This window comes from Saimiri boliviensis, chromosome 11, assembly GCF_048565385.1.
Source record: "Saimiri boliviensis isolate mSaiBol1 chromosome 11, mSaiBol1.pri, whole genome shotgun sequence".
NCBI classification, from domain to species: domain Eukaryota; kingdom Metazoa; phylum Chordata; class Mammalia; order Primates; family Cebidae; genus Saimiri; species Saimiri boliviensis.
Window position 1 is genome coordinate 72,475,800 of NC_133459.1, and position 23,920 is coordinate 72,499,719.

Below are 23,920 nucleotides of genomic sequence, written 5' to 3' on the forward strand. Positions count from 1 at the left end.
ATTGGCAGAGCTTATAGCTTGTTTATCTCTTCTTGGATATCAAAATGTAAATCACATTCTCCTCAAATTTGTTAATAAGGTGTCTTATTAAATTGTTGACTTAAGCAAGCAATATGTAATGAATACAGGCAGTGTATCTTGTTAGCATTTCTACAGCTCATTTACCACCAATAAAAAAAGACTAGACTTTCAAAATGAGACACACTTTGATAATAATCTGTTTCACTGGTACATCACTTAATCTTACTAATGCTGAACAATTGCAGTTCAGGTTTCTGATTCATTTATATTTCTTCTAGCTGATGGTAGGGTTCAAGTCTACACAAAGTATGTCAAGTGATGTTATTGTTAAGTGTGCAGCTAGAGAAAATGGTAATATTCCTTTGCAATAGCAAACTATCTCTATTACCTATGAAGGTCTTTAAATAGTTTTGGCTGAGACCATCAGAAACAGGAAAATAAAATATTACCAATCTCTTTAGTCATTGTATGAAGCGTATTCATTAAAGGGTTACCTCTTTTCAGCTGAGCACAGAGAACAGTCAGTACAATAAAAGGTATGGCAACCAGTTTTCCAGGTTCACTGACCACTACTTTTTAGAGTTATTAGTTTTATTACCTAGTATATAGGTTAGCTGGTGACAGAGGGTTACATCTCTGGTGCACACCACACATGACTCAGGGCAAGCTGCCACCAACCGCAACGTGATGGCAAAGAGTACCAACCATCCACCTGAAAGGAAAGTAGAAGGCAATGCATATCATAATGTCGGCATTTGCTGTCCATTATTTCAGTACATAAAGCTCATGAAGCATTTTGGTAATTTCTGCTGTTCAATGAGCACCTTAGTGTTCTCATAAGGTGCCAGATAAATAACTAGATTCCTTAATTTGCATAGAGTTTAAACCTAAATGTTAAAGCATTGGCTATAAATTCAGAGAGCTCACATCCAGGGCATATTTCTTAGTATTTTGAAAAATTAAGTTACTTTGCAAAACAATGTATAGTTTGTAGTGCTTTTACAAACTATACATTGTTTGTATTCATTAATAAACCATCCTAAATCACATAGCTGGTAGGTATTTAACCAAGTCTTTTAACTTTCAATCCAGTGTTTCTTTTAGTATGCAAAGCTAATCTCAGGCACTGAATCTTAAATGATTACAACTAAATTCTTACTCCTTATAGATTTAAATGCCACACCTAGGGAGTGAATATGAAGTCAAGATTAAGATCACACACTCTACTTAGTTTTGAATTCTGCTCTGTTTTTACTGACTATATTATCTTACAAAAAATATTTTATTTGTTGTTTTCTGCTTTTTCATGCGTAAAATCTAAATAATAATAAATCCCTACAATGCAGAGTATTATAAGAGTTAAATGGGTACTCTGAGTGTTTGGTAAATGTTAAATTTTGCCATTATTCTTATGCTTTTCCAACTTCCCAGTGAAATATATAACATCATTTGAATTTTATGTTCAAGAAAGACAATTCATTTGTAATGTCTTCCCTGGTTGATTTTAAAAAAAAATAACAAAATAAAACAAGGAGCAGATTATAATAAAACCCTCTACCTATATAATAAGATAATTTGAGAACAAAATAAAATGTTAAAAAAACCATAAAATGATTAATTATATCATTTGTACAGCAAGCATTTGTAGCTCACCTTCTGTATGCTAGGCACTGCTCACAGTCCTAGGGATGCAGCAGTGGCTGACAAGCCCCTGCCTTTGTGAAGTGCCCTTGTGAAGTTTATATCCTTTCTATAAAAGGATATAAACAATAAACAAATAACATAAAATATGTATTAAGTCATGTAGTGATACGTGCTATAGAATAAATAAAACAAGAAAAGGAGAAGATTGCATTGGCCTGAGAGCTCTAAATATGACAAACAAGGAAAATGTCTCTGATTAAACAACATTTGAACAATAGGCTGGAAAAGGTGAAGGCTGTTAGTGCGTCATGGTGGAGAGAACCCAATGCAAAGTTCTCAAGGGCATGAGGTGGTTGGTGTGGCCAGAGTGGAGTGCACAAGACGAGGGAGAAGAAAAGGGGCACAGGATCAGAGGAGCAGATTGTTGTATAACTTAGAAATGGAGTTTTTACCCATTAACATGAGAAGTAATTGGAGGCTATAGTGAGTGGCATTACTTGGTCCAATGTATATTTTTAAATGATGATTACTAACTACTGGATTGGGAACGTACTTTAGATAGGCAAAGAACAGAAGTAGAAAAAATAGGAGGCAATTGTAGTGATATAAGCAAGAGATGATAAGGCATAGACAAGGATGAGAGGTAAGCATATTCCAGATGTTATTTTTATTATAACAATGCAATTTAATTTAACAAATTTGAGCTCATTTAACTTGTCTGATGGAACGTGCTTGGTGTATAAGTGTAAATAAACCATCGCTTATCATGAAAGCACTTTCTAGCTAGTGATAGACATTTGAAAATACCTATCTATAACACAAGGAGAAATGAAGTCAATCTAAATTCAAGTGAATATTTATTTTGTGGAATAACTTGGATGTTTTAAGAAGGATGTAGCTTGTGAGTTGTGCCTTGCAGAGTGCAGTGAATTTCCATGGGCTTAAAATAAGCATTAGATAATTCCAGTCTGAGAAAATAGTAAGAAGAATGCCCTGCATGAGACAGATCTAATCTCAGTTCATTTATTTTAGCTCTAACTGGCTGTCTAGTTGGTCTCATGCATGTGTGGTTGGAGGCCAACTAGAGATTTAGGCAGAATTTACACACAGATTCCAGAGGATTTTACAGGATCTCTTCTCATTTTCTCCTGCCCATTTGTGATAAGCAGGATTCTAAGATGACCTGCAATATTCCTGTTCCCTGTACATGCCATGTGGAAACTCTCCCCTTCACTGTGGGAAGAACCTGTGAATATGATGAGGTATTAATCCCATGATTATGTTTCATCATATGGCAAAATGAAGATTATCTCAAGTGGGCCTTGCCTAATTGGGTGAGCCCTTTAAAAGCAGAATAAGTTTTATAGCTGGTCACGGAGTAAGAAGTCAGAGGCATGTACCCTTGCCCATCAGAAAAAAAAGCAGACAGCCATATTGTGAACTCCCTATATGGCAAGCAGCTGTAGGCATCTAGAATTTGAGAGTCATTTCTGGGCAACGATTGGCAAGAAAACAGACAGGTGTCATACAACCACAAAGAAATGAGTTCTGCCAACAACCAATGACCTTACAAGAGGCCCTAAACCCCTTTGATGAGATGAGAATCACAGTGCCTACTGACTCATTTCAGTCTGGTGAAACTCTGAGCAAAGAACCCAGCTAAACTATACTGGACTCCTGACTCATGGAAACAGATTATAAATGGACATTGTTTTAAATCACTAGGTTTTTGGTAATTTGTTATAAAACTGATACACTCCAGTTGCCCTGGATTCTGTCCTCTGGTCCTTCAAACAAGCAAACCACCAGAATGTTAATTGTTTCCTAAAATACAGAATTGGTCTACCCTCAGGCTGAATGATAGAGAGCATGAGCAAGGTGGAAAATATACGAGTTCCTTTATTTTAAGTGATTCACTCCCCTCCTCCAGGATCTACTTGCTTTTATTAACTTTCCAGTGCCTTCAGGTGGCTGTCATTTATATTTTGTCAAGAGTTTTAGTTGTTTTCTATAGGTGGGTTGATCTAATATAAGCTACTTGATCATTCAAATACTGAATGATAGGATCAGTGTAATTCACTGATACTTTAGAGGCAAGTATGATAAAAAGAAGTCAAAGATCAACTTTTTTCTTCTTTTTTCGGCCTCTGCAAGCAGAAGGATGGAGTTTTCATTTACTGAAATAGGAAAGGCTTAAATAATTAATTGTATGTATGAGTTTAGGGTTCAGGAAAAAGTTCTGGGTTAGAGATAGAAATCTGGGAGTTGTATTTTAAAGGCATGAAGCTGAATTAACTCCTCAACAGATTAACTCTAAAGGGTAAAGAGACTCAAAGACTGAGTCTTGGGGCAATTAAAAACTTAAAGATAAGAAGGAGAGATGAAACCAAAAGAGGAGCCTAAAAAGAAGCCAATGAGAGCAGAAAAAAAAGAAAGAAAATTAGGTCCTCAAAGCCAATTGAAAAACATATTCCAGGGACAAAGGAATTGTGGCTTGTATTTAATGCTATGCCAGGTGAAATGACCACTGAGACATAACCATTGAATTTAGCAATGAGGAGATCTTTGTAACTTGACAAGGGCAGTTTCAGCAGTGTTGTAAGAGAAAGCTTGATTAGGATGGATTGCAAATGGGAGGAGGGGAATTGGAGACAGCAAATTTAGATAACTCTAGAACAGTTTTGCTGCAAAGGTAAACAACAATGGAACAGTAGCTTGAAGAAGCTTGAAGAAGAGATGTTAAGAGCTTTGTTTTGCTGTTTGCTTTTAAGATAGGAGAATGTATGGTATGTCTGTATACTGGTGGAGATTAAACAATAAAGATAGAACATGAACAATGCAAAAAAATAGATGAGAGAATTATTGCTGGAGCACACAAGTAAAGGAGTTGGCCTCAGAATTAGGCAAAGATCATCCAAAGAAACAAAAGTCCGGGCAAATTATGTAGGTCATAGGTGAGTAGTTCAATGTAGCAGTGGGAACTAAAGGTTTGAGGAGACGGGAGAAGGTACAGAATAGCCATCTGAAGTGTGAAAGAGTGAATGGGCTGGAAATATCTAATCGTCTCTCTGCGCAGTACTGATGATCTATAGGAGGTTAGAGGGTCATGATTTTGAAATGAGACCAGGCAGAATGGATTCAATAAATGCTAGGACTTTTTCAGTAGTGTACAAAATGCAAGGTGAGGCAAGGAAGCTGAGGATGTGTGGAAGGGAGCGATAGTTGGAAGTGAATTTAAGTGATACATGGAAATGAAATATAGGATAGGTAAAGGTAAAGTGACAGTGAAAAGATGATGAAACAAGCAAGAAAACAATTGGGGAAAAGATAGGTAGGTGGGTAGATAGGCATATAGAAGAGTATCTACGTTAGGACACATTTGCAAATGCTCATAATAAAAAGCTCTTAGTTTGTTTTGTTTTTTTAAGTGGTAAAATGACTTCTTAAGAACCAGTGTGATCAAAGATTGTTGAAGTTGGGTTTCTAGAAGAAGTAAGCTAGAGAGAAAGGAGACAGAGCTCAGAGAGTTGTCTAATAAAGATTGAGAGGTTGGAGAGTATGGAGGGGTTGCAGGCATTGGTCGTGACAGGGTCTAGGGTATTAGACTGAGTAACTAACGGGTTTGGAGGAAAAGCTGAATGACTAACGGGTTTGGAGGAAAAGCTCATTAGAGAAGCGTAAGCAAAGGAACCCAGAGGTCGGGCTATTTTAATGACCATTTATATGGGTAATAAGTAGTGTCAGAGAGTATGAAGTAAGCCAGTTTTTAAAATTCCCAAAGAATGAGGGGTTGTGACTAGACTCTGGTGGTATAGCCTGACAGGCTGATGGTGTTCAGAGGAGAAACCATTTGGAAGTAGCAGTTACAACCAGGAAGACACAGGGTTTTGCTCACCCCACTGCTGTCACTGTTCCCAGTGCCCCCACCAACCTAGAGATACAAGAAGATTGTGAGAGGAAACAGCTTATAAGGGAAGCAATGTTCTCAGGAGCATGCTAGATAGTGAGGGAGAAGTTGTTCTACTTAGAATCTAAGTTAGTTGGTTGCTGCATATGAATGTTAAATTGGGCTCCCCACTTCCTGGTAGTGAAAGTTTCATAGAGAGAAGTGATAGAATGTATGGTTTTAGGATCCAACAAAAGAAGGAAAATAATTTCCTCAAGATGCCAACATTTTCTAAACTTCCAAGAATTTCTCCAATAATCATTTTTATATCCCTTGCAACTGGAACAAAGTTTGAAATATATTTGGAATGCAACATTTTTTTAACCAAACTCATTTGACACAAAGGTTTATAATGGGCAATAACTTTAATGACACTGTCTAAAAATTTTTTAAAAGCTTATCTTAAACCCTAAAGTAAGGCATAGTTCTGAGGTTTCTATCATCATCTTAGTTTTGAATCTGAGATTATCTTTTCAAAAGTGAAGTTCATTATAAATCTGGCTTTAGCAGTTCTTTTTATACATAGTGTGCAGTATATTACAAGGCACTGACATAGTTAATAGTTTTTAGTATTCGCTATTATTCTTTCGTTTTGAAGAGGAAACCTGCCATTTAAAAACATGCAAAGCTAATTAAAGCTTTTCCACTATTTCATTATCTGAATGTAGTTGCAAATTGTGACTTAAAACTCTTATCAGAGGTAGACTCAACATTCCTCCATGAACAGCAAATGAACATTCAATTAACACTTCAATAAAAGTGTATTTTAAATAAAAAATATACTTTATTGTTAATCTCATTCTTTGCAAATGCTAATACCCAATTTTAAAATCCAAAGAGAGTCTCCTTCCTTTTATTCTTCAGGGAAAAGAAAAAGTTCTTTTTTTCTATTTACAGGGAAGACCCGAGTTTTCTGAAGTTGTCATGAAGTTAGAAGAGTGTCTCTGCAACATTGAGGTAAAAAGTTTAGCTTCTGAAATATGTCCATAAAAAGCCCTGAATATCCAAAGCTGTCAGGGAATGTAGGTGAGATGGTACTTATGAAAGTTACTATGAGGACCCCATAACTCCATCCATATTTACCCTATTCATTAAATTTCTAGGGTGGAGCAGAATTATCTTTGTCCCTGTATCTACAGGGACAAAGGCAAAGTCAGAGTGAATTTGGGCCCTTCCAACAAATAATAGGGCAGGCAAATGGACATAGTCATACACAGCTTAAAAAATTGATAAGCAAATATTGGAAAGTATAATAAATACATTTAGAAGGTAATTATTAAATCGATTTTTTATGCAAAAGTTTCTTCATACAGAGACATGTAAGCTAAAATGTTAAGTTATTGTTCATTTACTTTCAATGCAAAAAGAAAAATTATCAATAAAATATGTGCATAAATTAATGGGAAGGCATTGCTTTCACACCACATGTATGTTGCTTAATGTGATATATGTTGGTAATCAGGCTAATGGAATTTTCTTTCCTTATTAAAGCTGTTTGCTTTAATTTTCTTTATAATTGCCTTAATTTTCCATACACCTGGTTAAGAGATAGCATTTCAAAATAGGTGAGGGAACTAAAACATGCACACTGATTCAAAAATAATATATTCCCAAATGCAAATAATTGCTACTGGCAGAGGAAGACATCCATCACACATAGAGGATCATGTATGCATCTGTATATGCAGGAGAGGAGCAACAATAGAGAGAAATAGCATTAACTTGAGATTGTACAGCCAAGTCCCTAAGTGGAGCCATCCCAGAAAAGCAGGTTTTTTTCCCTTAAAAAAAATAGTCTCAACTAAGAGTCATTGGACCTAGGTGCAGTTACAGCCTGCAGTGAGTGGCTCTGTCTCATGGCTCTTTGCTGGAATTTCTAAAGAAAACTTTTGTGTGGAAAGAAGCTTCAATGTTTAGACCTAAGATCCTCTTTCCCTTCTCTTCTTCAGTCCTGGGACTTACAGAAAGTGGGGAGAAGTAGTCATATATTTGGTGGGGCTTCAGCAGGCCCTGTGGACAAAAGCATCTGTAGAGGCCTTGGGTGTTAAGGGACACCTTCAAGGCTTGAATTTAAAATGTCCTCTCATTTAGAAACATAGGATTCGAGCAAGTTTGTTCCAAGCCTATTGGGATAGATCCATCTGGAAGTAGATTCCAGAAACAAGGACCATGATAGGATCTGCTAAACTAGCTTGTCTTATTGCAATTATTGATCAAGCCTCTTACTTAGATTCTGCCCCCAGGGCAGAGGATGAATGGCCTGTATGCTAAGAGAGTTTGCTGAACTGAATTGCACCAATTAATGGACCAGAGTCAGCCTAAAAATGCTGATTTGTGCAGTTCCATAAGACTTTATCCTCCATACTCTTCAACTTTTTGGTCAATGGCTTAGACCAAAGCCAAGAAGGAGCTACTCATCTCACGTGCAGATAAAATAAAGAGGGACAGAAAATATTTGAAAGCAGGACTCTAGATGATCTTGGAGGATGAAGTAATAGTACATGTCTAATAAGAATAATTTTAACAGGAATAAATATAATGTCCTGCATCAGAGTCAAAGAAAAAATAATAAAAGTATCAAATGGTGGAGACATGGCTTAGGAGCATCATGAATGCTTGTAGATAAAAAGCTCATTGGGAGTTAGAATATAAAGTGACTCTTGCTGCAAAATAAAAGATAGAATTATTCTTGTTCTGAAATAGCCAGGTGGTACCCAGGTGTGTCCCTGAGACTTTTAAAGAAATAATTAAAACTGGGATACACATTTTAGAAGAGAGAGATTTTACTAGTGAATATGTTGAAAATCATGTAACATGAAAACTGGTTGAAGAAACTAGTGATGCTTATCATAGAAAAGAGAAAATTAGGATGAGTCCAGCAGCTGTTTTTAAACATCTGAAGAACTATCATGTGGCAAAGGGATTGGCCTGTTCAATATGGGAAAACACTTGCCGGGCATTAAAGCATTTTTCTTCTTACAAAATTGATGTATTCTTGGAAAAGTGTGTAAATTCATTTTACTTGAAGGGAATAATTTCATATAAAGGGAATAATTTTAGCTATGATTTAAAGGAACTCTGCCATCAATCTTACTGCCATAGTGAAGAATGTGAAGAATCTTTTGATCATTGAATAATAACCTTCTAAATATATTTTATGAATCTGATTTGGGCCTACTATGTTTTCAGAAAGATGAGCATAAATTTAATGGGCCAGCTCTCAGCACAGAACTGGGTCAAAAAAGTAAATTAAGCTAGCCAGATGTTGCCATTAGGCTTTCCCTGAAAGGAAAAGCCAGAAGCAAACTGAACGGAATAGAAATTAAAATATGGGAAACCTTAGAATAGAAAATTAAATCTGTGTTTTATGTTATGCCTTTACACCTGTTGGAAGTATTAAACAATTGAAATTGCCCCTCATCTGCTCAGCTGATGTCTCCTGCATCAAGTAACAGCAGTGGATCTCTCTCACCTTCTTCATCTTCTGATTGCCTGGTGAATCGGGGAGGACCTGGCAGGAGTCATGTGGCAGCTTTAAGAAGTCGTTTCGAATTGGAATATGCTCTAAATGCAAGGTCCTATGCTGCCTTTCCCCAAAGGTGAGTGGTAATCTAACCAAATCTCATAGTAAAGTCTTATTTCAGAATCTTAACAAGACAGGCAACTGATTACTATCACCAAGGGTTGACCACCCCTCTGAAGAACTTTGAAAGAGAAGTTTTGGCCCATTTTTCTTATGACTAAAAATTAGAAATTGTATTCTCTGTTAGTCTAGGTTCCTCTAGTTGCAAGTAACAGGCATTAACCTAACTTAAGTAAGAGATGTCTATTTTAGAGCAACAAAAGGGATGTATTAAAAGTATTCTGGGGCTGTTTTATGACATCCAAGGAAGAATTCTTAAATGAAAACCAGGAAACAGCTTTGAGGATCTGAGCAACAAAAGTTCAGGGTTCTGAGAATTACCATGCCACCCAGAAGTTTCTCTCCTCCTCAAAATATACCCTAAAATTAAAAATGGGTACTTAAACAAATACCTGTATTCAAATGTTTATAGAGCAATATTAATAATAGCCAAAAGGTGGAAACAGCCCAATTGTCCATCAACTAATGAACAGATAAAGCTCGGGCTGTTATAACAAAATACCATATACTAGGTACTTTAAACAACAGAAATTTATTTCCACAGTCCAGAAGCTGGAAGTCCAAGATCAGGTTGCCAGCATAGTTGGAGTTCTGGTAGGGGTTATCTTCTTGTTTTCTAGAAATCCACGTTTTCTTTGTGTTCTTATGTGGCAGAGAGAGCTCTGTTGTCTCTTTATCATCTTATAAGGGCACCAACTCTGTTGGATCAGGGCTTTACGCTTACAATTTCATTTAACCTTAACTGTCTCCTTAAAGAATTTCTCTTCAATGCAGTCACATGGGAGGCTAAAGTTTCAACAAATGAATTTGAGAAGGGTCACACTCCAGTCCATAGCAACAGGTAAATCTATAAAAACAAAAAGCAGATGGGTGCTTCCAGGGGATAGGGAGGAGGGAGAAATTGGGAGTGACTGCTTAATTGTCACCCAGTTTTATTTGGGGCTGATGAAAATATTTTGGAATTAGAAGTGGTGATTGTAAAACTGTGAATGTACTAAATACCCCTGAATTGCTAGTTTTTAAATGGTTAATTCTATGTTCTGTGAACTTTACCTTGATGAAAAAAGGAGCAAAAACAAAAAGACTAAGCAAAGAAGTAAGTCAGAAAAAGAGATCAACATTCTTTCATAGCTAGCTCTGCCATTTACATGCCCCAGTTCCCAATAGGTAGTCTCTTTGTCTCTCCGCTTAAATGTTAAGTTTCAAGGAGAAATATATCTGTCATACAATGCTATAATAATTCTGTATAATAACCCACCCCAGAATTCAGGGGTATACAATCATAAGCATTTATTTCTTGCTCACTTGTTTGTGGGCTCATTTTGGATGAGCTTGACTGTGAGCTACAGATCTTGTTCAGGTCTGTTCCTTCTGTCTGTCACCCTCCTTGGATACCCACATCGAAGAATGTACTACCTGGGGTATATTCCTCTCATAGACAAAGGCTAGTAACTCAAGAGGACAAGCCCGAATTTACATGCACATTTAAAGCCTTTGCTCAAGTTGTATCCTCTGACAACATTCCATTGGCAGGTTTCACAGCTGACTTCAACATCGACAAGAAGAAAAAATATACTTGGTTTCTAGTGGGAAGAACTGCAAAGCCAAATGGCAAAAGTCATGGATAGCTGGAGTAAGAATGGGGTCATATTTCATTAACATAAACATGGCTCTCAGAAGCCCCTGTTCTAGATGGGGAGCAAAGAAGGCAGTCACTGTGAGCTTCATAGGCACACTATAGAGTGCATACTTTCCAACCCATGGAAGACCAGAAAAGACTGGTTTAAAATCTCTCTCCTTCCACATGAGCCCCGAAGCATTTGCACATGGCCCAGTTACACATACATATTCACACCTGCACTTACATATACATACACTCTTATACACTCCAGTATTAGAGTAAAGGTCTTAAGTGGGAAAAGATTATCTGGAGTTAGCAGGGGTTTTTATACAATCTACAAATTGCAATTGTTGCTTTTTTAACTGTAGTTATTATATTCCTGATCTGACAAAAGAGTTGCAGCTGCAGCTATGAAGAGATGGTACTCTGATTCATGAAGTCTTTAATCTATGGAATGTCATGAAATTAAGTATCAGTAGTTTTGATTGATAACCACACAAACTGGACACCATTTTTAGTTGGGTTTTAGTCTTTCACGTAATTTCAAAAGGACCCATAAGCCAAGATTACATTAGGTTTGGGCACATCATCATCTTCCAGTTCAATCTGCTGTGCTTATTCTCTACTTGTGGCTTTTAAAGTTATTTCTCTGAACAGCCAGATTTTGACATTTCTAAAGCACAGTCATCTGAGGTTTGTCGACTTGAAACAGAGATTAAGAGGATGAGCTGTGGAATCAGACAGATGTGGGGTTAAATCTTAGCTTTGCCATGTACTAGCTCAATAACCTGGTCAAGTCATTTAAATCTCACATGTAAAATACCGGTAATAATACCAGCTCTTAGAGTTGGTGTAAGGAGAGGTACTATTGTCATAACAGTGGCACTAGTTGATTGAAAGATGCCAGCAGAATCAAGCAAAAAATATAGTTCTAATAATGTCGTTAAGTCACAGAATTCACAATACTTGGAGAGCTACACAGAATAGGAGGCACAGCAGTGGTCCCAGTTAGGCAAATGAGGGGTAGAGGGAACAGAGCTTCTCTGGCCTTCAAGAATCTAAAGATGTATACCACTACTAGTTTATTTTTTAAAAAACTATATGCTGAGTGAAAAAAAAAGCATCAGCTTTTTTGAGATCTTCCCTTTGATAGTCTCATAAACTGTTTTATAGCCTTCTGGCCTTTCATGACTGTTATGGAACTCTGATAAGTGTTTGTCTGCTAGGTGCAAGTTTCTCTTAACAGCATGGCATTTCCTTGATGATTTGCTGTAAGGGTGCATTCATGGTCAGTTTGTTAGTACCATTCCTCCAAGTAAGCTCAATCCCTGTGCTACTTGAAATCAACTCTAGGAATAGGTAAAGCATTTAAACTAAGTTTTAAAATGTGTCAAGATAGAAATTAGGTGTGTTCTGTTCATTACTGTATCCTTAGTATCTAGCAGTATGATTGGCATAAAGTCAGTAAGAAATATTTGTTGAGCAGATAGGGAATAAAAAATTAGATAAATTGGCTCAATAAATGGTAATTATTATTCACTTGGTGTGTAATCAGTGAATGAGCCTTAACTATTTTCTCTTCTCTTTTCATTTAAATAGCTGTCACTATTGGACATGCTGGGCACTATTTAAAAACTTTAAATTGTCATCTAATTCAGCCTTAGGAAGTAGGTATTCCAATTTTTATAGATGAGAAAACTGAGGCTCAGAAAAGGCAAGCGACTTTCCCAAGTTAATGGAGAGTAAGTAGGCAAAGCTGGAATTATTCTCATTCAGGACTCTCCTGTACTTTCTGAGTTTCTCTGGCATAGCAGGTGGCATGTTCCAGAAGCCTGATATGTTTTGCCAATACTTGTATTTGCTGGACTTCCAGTTTCTCCTCAAAGTCAATCTGTGAATAAATTCAGCTATTTCTCCCAAGCCTGCCTTTTCAGCTTATGTCTATGAAGGCAGAGGAAGTGAGACCAGTGATCAATAGATACTTAAAGTCAAAGAGCCCAAGGACATAAGAATTGATGGACTAAGTACAGCAGGGCCATGAGTTTAACAGCCTGTGAGACAGTGCTTCTCAACTTTGGCTGCACATTAGAATCATCTGGGAAGCTTTTACAAGTACCAGTGCCCAGGAGCAATTAAACCAAAATCCATGGGCTTGGCACCCAGGCATCAGAATGATTTAAGTTCCCCGGGTGATTCCAATACACAACCAAGTATTAGAAACATGCTGTAAGGGAATGGTACAATGCTAACCTTCCAGTCATTCTGTAAGAAGGGGGTACAGCTAATGGGAGAAATGGAAGAGGAAAGAGAAAGCCAAGGTGAAACAGCATCTGTGCTCAAAGGGGACTATTTTGATGACTTATTACCTGCATAGTCCCTGTCAAAAGTCCTTGCAATGTACCAGTAACCTCTGACCTTTGGATTTTCTCGTTCATTGAAGTTACAGAGTTACAATGTAATTTTTATAGTATGGTGTTATCATCCTGAAAAATCAGTACAAGGTTTTTCCTGTCATCCCTGCTAATGTATGGATATGGGGACTCCTCAACAATGTCCTGAAAAATGATGCATTTACTTCTCAAATTTTGGTCATGAAGTTCACATCCGATAAGTTTGAGTTTTATAATGGTTGATTTGATGGAGTTTTTGGTTTTTTGTTTGTATATTTGTTTCTAATTATTATCATTTTTCTTTATAAAATAAATTTAGAGGTGGAAAGTTGTGTCAGAGATTTTCTCCACAGAAAATAGGAATTTACTAATTCCTACCAAACCCACAAATTGGTAAAATCTGAGGTTGAGAAATGCACTCTTGAAGTTCTGCCTCTTTTAAAATATTTTGTGTCTCTAGATATATTTGGAAAACTAAGCATGTGGCAGTTGCTCCTCCCACAGGGTATGAAATCTCCCATCTTGCACATGGATTACATCATGTAAATTTAGAAATGACAAACTGATACACAACCTTTCAGATGTGAAAACCAATTAGTGTTTGTGTGGGGCTGGGCTCTGAGAATAGAATGATATGACCTAGTTAGCTGTCCGGGAGAAGAAAACCAGGGATCCAGAGTCTGGAACTGTAAAACAGATACATTTGGGATTAATTTTTCACACTACAAAAGGGTCCATCAAAGGTTTCTTTAAATAGAAAGCTTGCCTAGTGCACTTAGAATGGAATTCGGTTTATAAAAGTTGAATATAACTTATAAAATTTTAATTTACTCATAGTTTTTCTGGGTTACAGCAATTGTGTGAGGTGGTAGCACCATGAAACTGATGTCACTAGGAGGAATGAATTGTGTGAGGTGATAGCACCATGAAACTGATGTCACTAGGAGGAATGAAGAAGGGAGAGTAGCAAAGGCACCATGTTTATTTGCTGCAGTGACTCAGCTGCTCACCGGATCACAGTGGCCATGTCTACTCCTCATCACCCCAGGTCAAACACATCCCTCTTTTATCTACCACCTCTCTTATACTCTTTTTTGTACTAAAACTTTTAAATTTTTCCTTTTCTTCCAATCCTTTCTCCATCCCTAAATTCTTGTCAACTCACCACAATCAGCAATTTCAGCACCACATTCATGATCACTGTAAATGCTCTCACATATTGCTTCTCTTCTTTCCATGGGTCTTCTTGTCATTTCTACAGTTCCATGGCTCCAACTCATACCACACACACACACACACACACACACACACACACACACACACACCACTCCACACACACACAGTTAAACCCCAGTTCATTTATTCAGCCTTGGCCTCTCTGCTTCCTAGCTTTTGCAACATCTTGAACTTCTCTCCTGTTCCAGCTTCCTCATGATTTAACCCACCTACTACCTTCATAATCTTTATTATGGAAAACTCCAATTACATTATTTTCATTAAAACCTTCAATAATTCTCCAATGCCTCTAAAATTAAGTGAAATCATTGACTCAGGAGTCCAAAATCCTCAGTGATACACGTTTCCATCATATGATCCAGTGGTTCTAGAGAGTGATACTGTCACTCTCTCTCTTCATCCTAGGCTTTTTGGACCTGTGGGAGGCTTTTTTTTTTTTTTTTTTTTTTTTTGCATTCCCAAGGACTAAAGAGATGTTATTGCTATTTAGTGAGCTGGGACCAGAACATTAAGGTTTCTCCAGTATTTTGGACAGTCTCAAAAAATAAAAAATTATCTTACACAAAATGTCAATAGCATTTCTAGAGAGGAAAAATATAGACAAATTAGAAGTTTTACTAGTTCCCATAAACACCCCATGTTTAACCTACCATCAACTTATCACTGGATCTTAACAGTTTTTTTAATCTTGACACCCCCCTTATCTTGTCAAAATATTAACCAGCCTTCAGGAATTATCTCAACCAGCTTAATTGTTATGTCATGAAGAAGTATTTTCTGGGGACTACCCCATCTCCATTCATTCATGTCTCACTAAAAACTACAGGACTCTGTGCCACTTTGTAATTCATGTTATTTTTTCTTATGTGTCTTAGTCCCTATTAGCTCATAAATACATTAAAAACAGAAATTTTCGTCTCTTTTGGTTTGTTCAGGTGTCTATAATATCTCATTTATTTTTTAACTACATGTGGTGAATATTAAATATGTTTATTTATAATAAACTAGGAAAATTATTAGTTGGGCTATAAATACCAGACTTTGTATTTCTACAATTTAAGTGAGAAAAACTCTGGCATTCAGATTTTTTTGACTCCTACATTCCTGTCAAGTTCAAATACATTTTCATCTAAAAATAATGAACCATTAGATATTCCACGTCTTTTTCACTCTACCCCCACTATTAGGGTGCTAAATGTTAATATATTTCTTTTTAATAACTAAAAGATAGAATGTAGGTGACTAAGATGTGTGAGGAGAAAAGTGACTACCACATTCACTCCATGTGTTTTTTTTAATTTTAATATTTAAAAGTTCTATGACAAAAGGTAACATTGTTTCAAAAGTGGATTTCATGTGCAGAGCATTAATATGACATCTATTTTCCCATGAAGTAAAAGCAAAACATAGTATTCTGATAACCAATTATAGACTCATTTATTTTATATTCTATAAATGTGAATCTTCATTTGAGAAATGAATAAACAAACAAACCAACAAAACAATGGGCAGAAACATCCCAGCAATGCAGGTGTGTGCACACTGGGTTACAAGGGACGTCCAGCCTGTATTTCCCTTGAACACTCAGGGTATGTACTTTTCCTGCAAGTGGGACCCTGTCTGATTATTTATTGTGAATGAACACTTTACATATAATTTTTTTCCTGGGCTCAAGCAATCCTCCTGCCTTAGCCTTCTGAGTAGCTGGGACTACAGGCATGAACCACTGTGCCCAAATAATTTTTGATTTTTATTTTTGTAGAGACGGAGTTTTACTATGTTGCCCAGGCTGTTCTAAAACTCCTAGGCTCAAATGATTCAGCCCCCTAAAGTGCTGATATTATAAATGTGAGCCACTGCACTAGGCCCCACATAACTGTTATTATAGCATATTATTATAATTGTTCTATTTTATCATTAATTATTGTCAATCTTTCACTGTGCCTAATTTATAAGTTAAATTTTATCATAGGTATGTATATATAAAAAAATATAGTGTGTATTGGATTCAGTAATATATCTAGTTTCAGGCATGCACTGGGGGTCTTGGAATGTATTCCTGGTAGATAAGAGGGGAGGGGGCTACTAAAACTTTTATAATCAGTTTTCATTTTCCACCAAAAAATGAGATTTTGATTATAGATATTTAAACTTATAGGTCAATATGAAAAAATCTGACAGCTTTGTAATGTTGAGTTCTCATTACCATGAACATAGTACATCTTTGTACTTATTTAGATATTCTTCAATATCTTTTAGTAAGAGTTTATAATTTTCTCTATGGGGTTCTTATATACCTTTTGTGTGATAAATAGTTACATTCATTGTGATTGCTGAAATCATTTGGTCTAATTGCTATCATATTATTTTATTCTGTCTAGTATTTTTTTCTCACCCTATCTTTTTTCTTTTATTTGATTATTTGAATGTGATCCATATTTCTATTCTTTGGTGAGTACTCTAGAAACCTTAATATATTATTTAAAATAACAAATTATATTTTTAATATGTTCGTGTTATTCTCAAAGTACCTTAGATCATTTTAATCACAAATCACTCTCTCTTGATCTCTACAATATCTCTTTATTTAATTTCCAGTACTTTAGCTTCATCAAGATTTTATAAATTTCATGGTGATAGCATTGTTTTATACAACTACAGTTGATTTAGGCTTACCCCATGTTTAATGTTTCATTGTTCATTATGCTTACATTTTAAATCTTTCTCTTAGTATCATTTTTCTTTTTCTTAAATGCACCTTTAAAAATTATTTAAGCCTTACTCTGTGGAAGTAAACATATGAAAAACACGTATTTTCCCTCTTTTTTAAGATATTTAGTAGATATAGGATTTTAGTTATTCAGTTACTTTTTTTCTCTGTACCTTCAGGGGGAAAATGCTATTCCATGTTTTACTTTCTTTGTTTCTTAAAATTTCATCTATGAATCAAATTGTTATTTCTTTTGTTTTTAATCTGCCTTTTTAAACTGCTTTTAGAAGTTCTCTTCATCTTTGGTATCCTACAGTTTAGCTATATTGTGTATAGATATAAACTTATGTTTATTTATTTTACTTGTGATATATTGTGTTTCTGGAATTTGAAAATTGGCATCTTTCATAAATTCTGGATAATCCTCAGCCATTGCCTCTTCTAACATTTTTATTACCTATTCCTTATTATCTTTCTTGAATTCTAGTTGGACATATTTTAAAGCTTCTCACTCTGTTTTCCATGTTTCTCAAACTCTTTTTTAAAAAAATTTTCCACCCTTGACTTTCTCTATCCTGCTTTATGGGTAATTTTTTTCAGATCTGTCTTCCAGTTCATTTATTCTCACAGAAGCTGGATTTAATGTGTTGTTTATTCTGTTCATTGCATTTCTAATTTAACTTATTTCTAATTTCTATGCCAGTTCTAGAAGCTGCATATCATTTACAATTTTACAGGAGAATTTTAAAATGCTGTAGACCCTCTCCATACTTTTCATTTTTCCTTTCTTCAAACACATTTAATCTAGAGACATTAATACCTCAAGACCATTCTAAAACTTCAACTTGAAGTTTTTAATAAAGCGCATGTACTAATAATTCTGCTTTAAACTTGCTTGTATGTGGGCTGGCAGATGAGACTTCTGAGGGTTATATATATATATATTTTTTCTTTTTCTCACTTTACTTGGAGCCAGGAATAATATAGGATATTTATCCTCTGCATATCTTTATGTAGAGTGAATTTTGTTTTTTCTGATTTACCTAGTCTAGATGTTGCCTTTTGAGCATTTTGGCTTTGTATGGGTGTTTCCTATCTCACACTCCACCTTGCTTAAACCCATGGTTTGTATCTACCATATAATCTATTAAAATTCATGCTGTAGGCCAACAACAGTCAGTATGAGAACTTCATAGCACTTAATTTATCTGGAGTGATCATCTTAGAAAATCATTTACTTTTATATTTGTACCTACAGTAGATGGTAAACATCAAGCAGGCATAAAATGTCTCTCCTTTTGCTGCTCTTTCTCCAGTACTTAGAACAGTGCCCGGTACATGTTTGAAGTGCATGAATATAATGCCTTCTCACAATTATGCCACTGAATTCTCACAACAATCTTGTGAAGTATGCCTCATGGTTTCCATTTTTTAGATCAAACAGAAACTCAAATAATGTAAGTAATGCATATAACTAGTAGAAAAAAATGATAGTTGATAATTTAATCTGGGCCTGTCCAGTAGTGTTTTCATTACATCATGCTATTTCTGGAGACTAAACTTTGCCAACATGTTTGAACCGCCAGAAAATTCTAGTGTCAAGTTTGGGCTTTGAGAATTAGCAGGGAGCTATCCAGAGTACTGAACTACCTCGCACTTAACCTCTGCCAGATCTAGTGAAACATACTGCACTCTCTCTATAGCCAATAGTCTTTGACTGCAGTGAAATTTTCCTTCTCACTCTGACTAACTCTGATAGGAGCCATTTTGCCTTAGCTTATGTCTCCTGATGAAACACTATAATCACCTGCCTCTGCTGACAGAGACCCAAACTGAACACAACTCCACAGCTGCTGCCTTGTTCATAGGCATGCCATGGACTAACCCTACCCTCTGTATCTTCTTCAGTCACACTTCTCCAAAACAGCCTCACTTTCTAACCACATTTGTAAAAGCAGCAACAACCAATCAGAGCACCTAAAAGGATGCCCTTCTTCCTTCTAGGAGCTTAATGGAAGTGACACTTGTGGTCTATAGTAAAGCTTTGAGGATAGCTCTATTATAGCATGATTTCTTTATGGAACTGAGTACATTGTAAAAATAGGTTCTTCTTTTCATTTTCTCATTAAACATACTCTCCACTGTAATAGTCAATTGCACTCACTGAATTAAAAAAAAAAAAAACAGCAGTCTTTTAGCTAACATTTGAGGGCAACAATTGACTTTCCAGTGATGAGAATCCAAGAGTTTTTAAGGGCCAGAAATGAAGGAAAAGGCCACTCTTTCTCACATATAAATACAATAAGGGTATTTTAGCCAATTCTACATAGAAATAATTTTAAGATTTATAAATATAATGAAACAAAAAAGGATCTTTGGCTTTCTAAACTAAATTTTACTTATTCAAAGAATGCTGATTTAAAATATGATGTCTATAGAATATTCGAAAGACTGCAGGGCTTATTTGAACCTTATATTAGTATCTAAACCTCACCTTAGCAGTGTCTTCTGAGCTTGTAAGAAAGAGTTGCATTTCTTACTCAGTGACACTGGTGACTTAAGTTCTATGAATCTTGCATGTATAATGAGAAGAATAAGAGGTTGCTTGCCTAAATCTAGGGACAAGACTATTTTTCTTTTTAGAATAGCTATCATCTCTGAGATGTAAAATATTTATGACATTCACTTCCTGAACATCAGTTATCAAGCTCATTAAGGACCTACAGTGGCAAAATATAAAAGCCAAAGGAGAGGAGCTAGAATCTAAGCAAGTGCCACGATGCCTATCAGTTGCCTTTTATCTCTTTCTTTTTAAGCTCTTATCTTCTTGAGATGCCCATATTTTTTACTAATTAACAAAATCAGAAAATATCCTAATGTCGTGGTACTATGGGGCTACAAGGGAAATATATTACTATGCATCTTGATGTGGCAATGTGAAAATATTTGGTATACCTCAGTATGCCCCTGAACGTTATCTAATGTAGATGAGAACATTAAAGAAAGTGGGAAGGGGTCTTTCACGAAGTTAAAACTCCTTCCACGAAGCTCCAAACGATAAACACAGCCATCTGTTATATTTACATAACACCTCTTCATCACACCCCTAGGTGCAGCATACCCAGAAAGCACTATGGTGAAATATACATGTAATTCCTATATGTACACATCTACAAGAAAAGTGAAAGGAGGGCTATAAATTGATTGCCAGTGCCCTCTGCATTCCATGCTTCTGGTATCTTACAAATCACCAGAACTGAACATAGTGTGTGCTGAAAGGCGATAGGGCTCTATGTTAAGAACTCCTTTGGCTGATGTGGACTAAAGCAACACGTTAGCTGCTTGTTTTTAGCTGCCTTGCTCTCTAGCGCCATCTAGCAATCAGCTGCTAAACCACGAGTGAGGCCTCCTCCAGCCCTCCTAACTGCTGTACTGAGGATAGAGGCTTGGAGATTTCACACTGAACAAAAGTGTGCAGCCTCAAAGTTGAGGAGCATGTGAAAAATATCCATTATTTCCTTGACTTTTAAAGCCGCCCTTAGTTTGAAACAGCCTTTCTCCATGAAAAATGTAAAAGAAAGAACATCAAACGAAATACTCTGTTCAAAAGAAGTGATGAAAATGGGAAATTAATAAAAAGTGAAGATATGAGTGTAAAGATACGTGTGTAAAATTGGCACCTTCTTTTTTAAAAAATAAGCTTTAAGGACCCGGATTTATTGTCACACATGAAAGATTTGCATGAAGAGAGTGAGCGAGTGACATACTTAGGTTACAACATATCCACTTGAGAGAGAGAATGAGATGCGGCTCTCACCACGGCTATACCGATGCTGTAATTTCGTGCTCTTTCCTATCCTTCAGCAGTGCTTGTTAGCAACCTAAAATGCACTCCCTCCTAACCTAAAGGGTGAGCCAGAGTGCATTTCCCTCCTAAAGCGTTTTGTAATACTAATTAACTAATTCCCAGCCACATGAGGAGAACCTGCGAAGATTCTCTGGAGGCAAACTGCTAAATAAATGGTGACAGATTTCTCAGTTTTCAATGAGATGAAATGACATATTGGGACAACGAATGGCCTGACTTTCTAATGATGAGAGTTTTATGAGGTTTTCATTCCTGGAAATGAAGAGAAACCCTCTCCGTTCATACACAAAGGAGGGCCCAGCCCCACTCTTAAGCACATCAAAGCACACAGATCCTGCCTTTGACAGTTGCGTCTGTGTACAGCTGAAAGTTAAGACTTGGTCCAAAAATGCTGCTTTTGAGACTGCTTCTGCTCTCCTGAAATATCTGACAGGACAAGCACAGAGACCAAAGAGAACAACTGGCCTAATTAAATCTATACAGGCAGCGCTGTGTTCCGTTCCACCGCCCTGACTCCGGCTCTGGCCTCGCCCTGCCCCCTCCTGACTCCAGTGTTTGTGTTGCGAATCTGAATCTCTTGCTAGCATAGCAACTGTTGCTATGTTCTCAGCAATAAGAAGTGGGTGATGCTGGTGTCTCTGTAATGATTCAGATACAAGGGCAATGATTTCTAAATAGATTTCTGAAGCAGCTCTTATAATGGCTCTGAACAGTTTAACAGGTTTAATTCCTCATGGATTTTTCTATTTCTTTCACCTTTAACACCTTCCATGTGGACTAACTCTAAACTCATATAATGCAAAAATGGCATCTTTCTTCCGTTCGCTTACTAGTATTTGAAGTAGGAATTTTCTTGTGGAAAAAAAAAACACATTTAACCAGTTGCCATTTCTTATTATTTCCTTGGAACCTATAAGATAGAGTTTTTCGTGGCATTTAGGTAATGGCAAATAAGGAAATCTCAAAAAATCATGGACCCAGGAAGAAAATAACTTTTGTATTAACCAAAGTGGAATGAAAATCATCACTATTAATATCTGTGATATTAGCTGAACATTTTTTATTAATGAGCAGATGTTTTAAAGGCCTCATCTGAAAACGAGTACAAAAAATTTACTGGTGGATATATGTGTGCCCTCCTACCTTCTCTTTCAAAGGTTCAGTGAAAAAAATGAAATCCTTTTTGTTTTTCCTTTGGCCTTCGTCAGTCTCTTATTTGCCAGCCCAGCCAGTGTTAACTGTGCCCCTAAGTGTCACCAGATGCTTTCACAGCCTGGGCCCTGGGGGGTCATGATGTAGATAATATTGTCATGTGCTCTGATGGCAATACGGACCTGGGCAAAGGATAAAAAGAGAAGACACATGACATATTTTGATCTGTAACATAGAACAGAAATATCTATTCAAACATAGACTCTCACCGTGTTCTAGATGCTATTGTGCATTTTTTGTATGCCAGTCGTAGCACAGACTTATCACAACTCTTCTACGGGTAAGAGTTATTTATCAGTATTCTACAAATGAGAAACTGAAGCACAGACAGTATAAATGACATGCCCAAGGCTTTGTAACTAGTAAACAGCAGGGCCAAGATTTGAGCGGAGATCAGCCTGATTCCAAAGCCCATGATCTTTTTACTACTTGCCGAGCTGCTATAGTGTGAGACAAGAGAGCTGCTCTCATACTAATCAGTTGTGTGACATGAGCAAATCCCTTCCTGCCCTGGGTTTTCGGATTATCATCATAATGAGGCATTTGAACTAGATGCTTGGTATTCCAGGTGTGACTCACAGACTGGCAGCTTTGTCATTACCGAGGAGCTTGTCAGAAATGTGGAATCGCAGGCCCCACCCCAGATCTGCTGTGCATTTTAACAAGATTTTAATAGGTGACTTGCAAATATACAGTAACCAATCTCTGAGGACCCTTCTAGCTTAATGTACGGTAGTTAGAATGTCACTTGGTGCTCATCTCTTTCTAGATTCTGTTCATTCTCCGAGGTTGTTTTACCTCTCCTTATGTGCATTCCTAATCTCATTCTTATACTTGATGGAAAGATTCTCTGTCTTCCCAGAAAAGATTTATCGATCTTAATTCATTTACCACTTTCTACTTGGTATCATGTCTCTGTTGAGTAGGTTTCTTGATGGGAAGAGCCATTTATATTAAATAATTTCTTATCTGTAATACCAACTGACAAGGTACATTAAACTAAAGAAAATATATTGAATGTGGAATAAACTATTATCTTAATTTAGTTACAAATATTACATACTATACTGACTGCAAGGTCCCTGTATTATTCATTACAAATATTTCAAGACAAGCACAATCCAAGTTCTTTAAATATAGAAGCAGGAAAATTTGCAAATAGCACACATGATGAGCTGTTTTTAAATTTCTTCACACCACCCCCCCCAACACCTTTTAACACAAAAATACATAAAAGATTCTATTAAGGCAAAGCTCAATCCCAACATCCCCTCCTCTAGGAAGTCATCCTAAATAACTTCAACTAGTTCCCGATCATGTTTGTTATTATATTCTGTGCATATTCATCAGAGACTAGAAACTTTATTGTAATCATTGATGTCTTTGTATGTCAACTGACACATTCACACACATGCATGTGCACTTACACTCACACACAGAGTAAGCTTCTTGAGGCCAGGAACTGTATCTTTCATCTTTGCAATTCTTATTTATCACAATGCTTGGCATATAGTGTGATGGATATATGTGTGTTGAATGAATGAATGAATGGCTCAATCAGTATAAATCTTTCTGGCCCCAGAGTTTCTTTTCTTGCTTTAATGTACTTCTTGTTCTCCTTCACATTAG

The 23,920-nt window shown here is 36.4% G+C and overlaps 1 protein-coding gene across 14 annotated transcripts in view; it reads left to right on the plus strand.

Annotated features, from left to right (window-relative positions):
- TNNI3K (TNNI3 interacting kinase) overlaps window positions 1–23,920 on the plus strand; it is a 323,082-nt gene that overhangs the window by 262,860 nt on the left and 36,302 nt on the right. For 9 of the 14 annotated variants that reach the window (XR_012512449.1, XR_012512453.1, XM_074381016.1 and 6 more), the window contains 2 exons: window positions 6,509–6,568; window positions 9,041–9,210. Coding sequence is in view for 8 of the 14 variants with exons in the window: in XM_074381016.1 (XP_074237117.1) it covers window positions 6,509–6,568; window positions 9,041–9,210 (230 nt within the window). In the remaining 6 variants the exon portion in view is untranslated. Of the gene's footprint in view, window positions 1–6,508; window positions 6,569–9,040; window positions 9,211–10,028; window positions 12,589–23,920 lie in introns of those variants that run through there. The other 5 variants (XR_012512451.1, XR_012512452.1, XR_005580798.2 and 2 more) reach the window with 2 other exon arrangements.